The following is a 7,351-nucleotide window of genomic DNA, read 5'->3' as shown; positions in this document are numbered from 1 at the left end:
TCCGGCGCATTTCGCGGCGACACTTCCGGCTCCTTTTGAGACGCGCGCATCCCTAGAGCTACGAATGTAGAGCAGCCCCTCCCTGTGTCCGGAGGGGAAGGAGACGGGACGGCGCTGCCTCTGGCCTCCTGCTCTGGGGGCTCCATGGGGACCCGGCCCCCTCCCCCCAACTGCCTCTCCTCCTCACGGGGAGTCTCACTGGGGTCTCCTTCTGGGCCTCCTTCTGCAGGCCAAGCACTCAGCCGGGGTCCTTCTGCATGCAGAGCAGCTGCTGCATTGCTGAGCTCAGCCCCCTAGCAGCCAAGCCCCGCTTCAAACACCAGCCCCCCTCCTCCCCCCCCCCCATTAAAAGACCCCCCACTGGATTGAGAGGCAGGGAGGGATCCCAGACAGACAGAGGCGCCCTTGCTCTGGGATTCCCTCCCCAGCAGGGAGACTTCAAAAGCCCCCCCCCCCATGCCTCCCCCTTCCCTCATTTAGTAGGGAGACTTTTCATCTTGTGGCTGGGTCATTTTAAATCCAGTTTCTCTCTCTCTTAATACTGTTGTTGGTTTCCTTGTTTAAATTATTCTGTTCACTAGTGATATTTCACATAGCCTTTGTGAATGCAAAGCAATTGTGGCTCTTATGATCCCTCCAGGGTATTAAGTGTTGTTCTAACCTCCCTATTGCAGGTGGAAAGAGGAATGTGGGGCTTGCTTATAATATCTTAGGGTGGCAGGATTAAGATTTGGGACTGGGACTTTCAGATTCAGAGCCACTCTTCGCATGAGATTTCTTCCACAAAGAGGCCTGAAGATGTTTGGCTTTATCTGTCCCAGTTGTCGTCCCAATAGCCCCAGTTGGGCTTCTCCAGCCAGGTGCCAGGGCAGGTTGGAGGCTGTGTTGGCCGGTGAAGACAGAAGCAGTAGCAGCAGAAGAGTTTGGATTTGATATCCCACTTTATCACAATCCGAAGGAGTCTCAAAGCAGCTAACATTCTCCTTTCCCTTCCTCCCCCACAACAAACACTCTGTGAGGTGAGTGGGGCTGAGAGACTTCAGAGAAGTGTGACTGGCCCAAGGTCACCCAGCAGCTGCAGGTGGAGGAGCGGAGACGCGAACCCGGTTCCCCAGATTACGAGACTACTGCTCTTAACCACTATACCACACAGCCCTGGTGGAGAACCGGTAGGGGAACCAGGGCGTTACCAGAGCTTTTACTCACCAACTGCTGCTGCTTCCCAACCCGCAAGCAGCAGCTGCGGCTGCTGCAACAAACTGCCTGAACGCCATGGGAGGAATGAAGGAGGGAGGGGGTGACGAAGAAAGCGCGTGAGGAAGCGGCACGGAGAAGGGGCGCAGAAAGGGAAGGAAGGGTGGACTGAGGGAGAGGGAGGAGGAGCAGGAGGAAAACGCAGCAGCAGCCGGCAGCCAGCGTCACACCCCCTTCCCAGCGCCACCCTTCGGAGGCAGGCAGGCGGGTGAGCCGACTCCCCCCATTGATGGCACCCGGTGTGGGACAAGATTGCTCGTCCCTGAGGAGAAAAGTGCTGCCGTGTGAGGGAGAGGGAAAGAACGGTTGCGTTGGCAATCCATGCGGCGATTCCTGGACCGTCCGCAGACCGGATCTAGAAGGCAATTGCGCCTGATCCGGCCCACAGGCCTTAGTTTGCCAACCCAGATGCTTGGAGATTCAGACCCCCATTAGAACAAGAGTAAACATGTTCTTCTGATTCAAAGGATTCTGCGGGAAGACAAAACATGATCTGGATATTGAAGGAACTGCCTACAGGATTAAAGACTGTAGAGATCCAGCCAAGAACTATATCAGATAAACCTCAACATGGATGATAATGGGGGTGAAAAGAGTTCATTGTATAGATGGAGACTAAATAAGGGTTTATTTGAAAAACACTGAATTACAACATATTCCAATTACGTTAGAGTATCAAAAAATGTTTAAAACATTTGGAAATATAGGGGAGGATGAAACTATCACTTTTACGAAGGATTTCAACCATAAAGAGAAATGTTTTACCTAATATACTGTTTTTATTCTAAATGATACCAATAATAAATAATACAAGCTTCTTTAACGAATGGCAAAGAGATATTTCATGATTACTCTGTCAGGGGGAAAACACCAAGAATAAAGTATAAAATTTTGATAGATACTAAAAATAGAGGTGGCTTCGCACTGCTAGATTTTCTACTACGAGGCAGCCGCTTTGTGTTGGTTAAAAGAATGGATATCGTTGGACAACACACTATTGCTGGATTCTCAGTGGAATCTCGGTTGTATAAGGCTTCGGAAGTTGAACGTTTGGGGCTTTCAAACGCCAAGAACCCAGAGGTGAATGCTTCCATTTTTGAACGCAATTTGTAAATAAAATTATATACAGTGGTGCCTCAGGTTAAGTACTTAATTCATTCCAGAGGTCCGTTCTTAACCTGAAGCACCACTTTAGCTAATGGGGCCTCCTGCTGCTGCTCCGCCGCTGGAGCATGGTTTCTGTTCTCATCCTGAAGCAAAGTTCTTAACCTGAAGAACTATTTCTGGGTTAGCAGAGTCTGTAACCTGAAGCGTATGTAACCCGAGGTACCACTGTATTAATAAAATTATCTATATATAAAGCAATTGAAACACTTCCCACACTGTTGGGTTGAAATAAGCGACAGACGAATGGCAAGGTGTCATACGGGAGGCATCTCTCGAGCAAGTCTCGGAGAGTCCCTTTTATTGAATATTACAGCATTACATATGTGCTTGTTGCTGATTGGTTAACATGAATACAATGCAAGGGTTGAATATAGGTATTAATCATCAATAGATTAAAGGGTGGGAAAGGGAACACAGAATTGGACAGGCGTGAAACCTCCTTATTAAACTATTAACTAGTGATTGAGTATCAAGACTTAAACTATTACTAATAATTGATTTTGCATGACATGAAAGAACATAACAATCGCGTTCCGTAGATGTGGTCAACAATGCGTTAAGAACAGGTCAGGGTACTGAACTCAATATGAACTGATCAGAACATTCCCAGACCCATGCGTAGAGGCAAAAACATCCCAGCATCCATCCCAGCACGACACTCCTTCCATTCAAACCATTTCAGATTTTTCAGTTTATGGATTGTAGGGTTTCAACTCTTAAAGCTTTTCCTCCTTGCGAGTCCATTGATGGTTTCTAAGAACATCAGGACTGAAGCTCTATGTACGCTCCATATACGTAAGTGGTTTTCCCTTTTTGAGTTCGCTGGTGTTTGCTAAGGTTTCCACTTCTATTGACGGTCTTTCCACACTCCATACATTTATTTGCTTGTCCCCGAGTGAGTCTGTTGATGTCGTCTAAGTTTCCTGTGTGTGAAATTAGCGTTCCACTCTGAAAGAAACGCTTTCAACTCTCCATACATTTAAATGGTTTCTCCCGTGTGAGTCCGTTGATGTCTTCTAACATTTCCAGCATTGGTGAAGCCCCTTCCACACTCCTTACATTTAAATGGTTTCTCCCCTGTGTGAGTTTGATGGTGGATACTAAGTGCTGTACCATCACTAAAGCTCTTTCCACATTCCATGCATTTAAATGGTTTCTCCCCTGTGTGAGTCCGTTGATGTTGTCTAAGTGTTCCACTGCGATTGAAGCTCTTTCCGCACTCGGTGCATTTAAATGGTTTCTCCCCAGTGTGAGTTCGATGATGGGTTCTCAGCTCTCTTCTCTCAATAAAACTCTTTCCACATTCCATGCATTTTAATGGTTTTTCCCCTGAGTGAGTCCATTGATGTCGTCTTACTGCTCTATTAGAAGTAAAGCTCTTTCCACACTCCTTACATTCAAATGGTTTTTCCCCTGTGTGAGTCCGTTGATGGATTCTAAGTGTTCCACGATCAGGGAAGTTCTTACCGCAGTCCATGCAATTAAATGGTTTCTCCCCTGTGTGAGTCCATTGATGGATTCTAAGTGTTCTACTGCGATTGAAGCTTTTTCCACATACCATACATTCAAATGGTTTCTCCCCTGTGTGAGTTTGATGATGGATACTAAGTGCTGTACCATCAATAAAGCTCTTTCCACATTCCATGCATTTAAATGGTTTCTCCCCTGTGTGAGTCCGTTGATGTTTTCTCAGTGTTTCACTGTGACTGAATCTCTTTCCACAATCCATACATTTATATGGTTTTTCCCCTGTGTGAGTTCGATGATGGATTCTAAGTTTTCTACTCTCAGTGAAGCTCTTATCACACAGCATACATTTAAATGGTTTTTCCCCAGTGTGAGTTTTATGATGAATATTCAGTCCTCTATTTGTACTGAAGCTCTTTCCACACTCCAAACATTTAAATGGTTCCTCCCCTGTGTGAATCCGTTGATGAATTCTAAGGTATCCACTCTGACTGAAGCTCTTTCCACATTCCATGCATTTGAATGGTTTCTCGCCCGTGTGTGTCTGTTGATGTTTTCTAAATGTTCCACTATCAGTGAAGCTCTTTCCACACTCCATACATTTATATGGTTTTTCCCCTGTGTGGGTTCGTTGATGGTTTTTAAGGTGTCCAGTCTGACTGAAGCTCTTTCCACACTCCTTACATTTATATGGTTTCTCCCCCGTGTGAGTGTGTTTATGTATACGAAGGTTTGAACTCCAACCAAAGCTTTTTCCACACTCCATGCATTTAAATGGTTTCTCTCCTGTGTGAGTCCGTTGATGTTTTCCAAGTGTTCCACTGTCAGTGAAACTCTTCCCACACTCCATACTTTCAAATTGTTTCTCCTCTCTCTTTTCACATTCCATGAATTTATATGGTTTCTTCGTTATTCCCATTGGACATTGCCCTCCAGAATTTTGACTGCCTTCTCCATTGTCCTCTTTCAACAGGGAGGAGCAGGGGGAAAGGAAACCTAGGAAGAGAACAAAGGAATATTACACACATCAATTAGCACCTGCTCTTATTTTGACATCTCGTACATTCTTTCCTGTCCTCCATATGTTCCAAATTTTTCAGAAAGACAGATGAAATAATGTTAAATAATGGTCATGCATCATCAGCCTTTCCTAACCTTTAATTAAGCATTAATGAAGCAGCATTATCTTAGAATACGGTTGAACTGTGGGGTTTACGTTTTATAAAAAGTGGTTTCTCACAGGAACGGGAGCTGCTCTATGTTCCATGAACCTGGCCAATATTAATCAGGATCTTAAATTCATCATGAAGTTCTTCATCTGCTGCTCTATAATCCTCCACCCCTTGGGCCACATTTTGTCCCCTTCGACCTCTAGATCTTTATTCATCACCTGCATATTCCCTTTGGCCTCAGGAGGTGCATAGTGACCATTTTGGGACACCCATATATAAGTTTAGTGACAGGGCTTGGTGCTTGTGGTTGGTTGAAGGAGTGCTCAGTTGGAGAATGTTCTAGGGGTTGGACCTCCATCTCTCAGCCTTGCATTATTGAATGGAGAGAGCTGGAGATGCAGAAGGAAAGCAGCTGGAGCCTGACCGCTGGGAAGGCCAGATTGAGACACCCACCCCAATTATGATTTATAATAATTATATGCCACCAGGTCTCGCACCTGCCTCCTGACACTGGCTTATCTTAGTGGAGATTCCCTGTCCAGGCCTCTCTCACTGTTCTTCCTCCTTTGCCCTGGGTGGCCAAGGGCTTCTGGATATTCTAGCTCTGCTCCAACTGGGATTTATTTATTAAATTGTTATACCTCTCTTCATTTGAAGATCACAAGATAAAAATATGTGTTACACTGAAAAAGGTGAGTATTAAAGGTGAATAACACTGATTGTGGGAAAGAATAGAAAGATGATGAAACCAGTGGTGTGTCCAGCTGAATGTAATATAATAAGAATAAGAATAAGAATAATGAAGTGTAAAGAAGAAACCAATCTTCAAATCAGTTACATATTCCCTGGCTGTATTTCTCAGCCACGATTGTGACTCAGAATCTTAGCCACACTTTATTCTAGATTATCAACTGGATCTCTTTGTAATAGGAGCCAAGCTTCCCTGGGATTTCATCCAGACATTCCTTTAGTGTGGGCAGCAGCAGCGGAGAAAGGAAGGATGCAACTTTGGGGACAAACCATTTCCTTCAGAAGGTCTTCCCCAGCGGCCAGCAGGGTTGATAAACTGCTCAGTGGGGACACCTTGGCATTATAGTGTTAGGGTCTGGATACCAATCACAATCCCTTGGAAATGTCTCAAGAACCCTTAAGATTCAGTTCCACCAACTCCCATGTAACACTGAGCCCTAGAGGAACCGTTTATACTGAGGTGAGGCACCTCTGGCCCTAAAGATGTGGTTGGACTCAAAGTACCACCTGCCCAAGCAAGGATGGCCCATGGCCAGGGAGGATCAGGGTCTTATCTGGTGGGACACACTTTCCCCTTCTTCCCCCTCCCCTGAAAACGCTGAATATCTGCATTTTGTTTCCTCCTTCCTCCGTGATCTCCAACATCTTCCTGATGAAGTCCAACCAACTGCACAGATTCCCAAATCATCCTGCACTTCCCAAGGCTGCTGCATTGTGTCTAGGACACTGGCAATGGGACAGCACCTTCCACTGGATGAGAGGATAGAGGGTTTATTCAGGGCTGGCCAAATGGGACTCAGCTCCGTCCCCTCCTTGCCCCTCCCTGCATCTCCTGCCTGAGGGGGCTGCCTCAGTTTCCCTCGTGGTGGAGCAGGCCCCGAGAACAGCCTTTTCTCTTCCCCCAAAATACAGGAAACACGACAAAGAAGGCCTTGGAGTGTCACCGTGGAACATAACAACAACAACAACAACAACAACAACAACAACAACTGGTTGTAAGTCACTTTGGGCTGCCCGGGACAAGAGAAAGAGACTAATAGATTAAATAAATAAATAACAATAAGAATAACTGAAACTGCAGTACAGTGGTACCTCGGGTTAAGTACTCAATTCGTTCCGGTGGTTAAGAAAGTGTTCTTAACATAATGGGGCCTCCTGCTGCTGCCGCGCCGCCAGACCACAATTTCTGTTCTCATCCTGGGTGAGCGGAGTCTGTAACCTGAAGCGTATGTAACCTGAGGTACCACTGTAATAATAATAATAATAATAATAATAATAATAATAATGCAGGCTCTTGAGGGGGGAACACGGGAACCCACCCATTTCCATAACAATCTTCCCCATCCCTTAAATCCCACAGAGTTAAGAGATCTGATATAGTGGGAATAATGGAAACCAGGTGAGAAGGAGTTGGGGCCAGGTGTCCCTGGGGGGGGGAGAGCCCTTTAGATGCTTCTGCACAGAAACACAGGCATGTGGGGGAGACTGGAGTTGCCCAGAGAGAAGTCTCAAAGGGGGAGGGGGATGATAAAGGGGGCTTC

The 7,351-nt window shown here is 45.9% G+C and overlaps 1 protein-coding gene across 2 annotated transcripts; it reads right to left on the bottom strand.

The window, feature by feature from the left end:
• Nucleotides 1-2,673: 2,673 nt before the first annotated feature.
• LOC307208737 (uncharacterized protein) lies at nt 2,674-7,054 on the bottom strand. Of its 2 annotated transcripts, XM_079963654.1 has the most exons (3): nt 6,903-7,054; nt 3,391-4,884; nt 2,674-3,221 (listed from the first exon to the last, which is right to left on the bottom strand). In XM_079963654.1, the coding sequence occupies exon 2, from the start codon at nt 4,805-4,807 to the stop codon at nt 3,401-3,403; it is 1,407 nt and encodes a 468-aa protein (XP_079819780.1). In that variant the 5' UTR covers nt 4,808-4,884; nt 6,903-7,054; the 3' UTR covers nt 2,674-3,221; nt 3,391-3,400. The 2 variants fall into 2 exon arrangements, with proteins under 2 accessions (XP_079819780.1, XP_079819779.1); XM_079963653.1 differs by lacking the exon at nt 6,903-7,054 and having other exon boundaries at nt 3,391-5,305.
• Nucleotides 7,055-7,351: the final 297 nt, after the last annotated feature.

Source organism: Podarcis cretensis (genome assembly GCF_951804945.1).
Source record: "Podarcis cretensis genome assembly, chromosome: 2".
Classification (NCBI taxonomy): domain Eukaryota; kingdom Metazoa; phylum Chordata; class Lepidosauria; order Squamata; family Lacertidae; genus Podarcis; species Podarcis cretensis.
This window is presented reverse-complemented; position numbering and strand designations above follow the sequence as displayed.

Bases quoted from the DNA above. Each gene is read 5' to 3' on its own strand.
- LOC307208737 (XM_079963654.1), bottom strand. From the start codon at position 4,807: ATGGGAATAACGAAGAAACCATATAAATTCATGGAATGTGAAAAGAGA.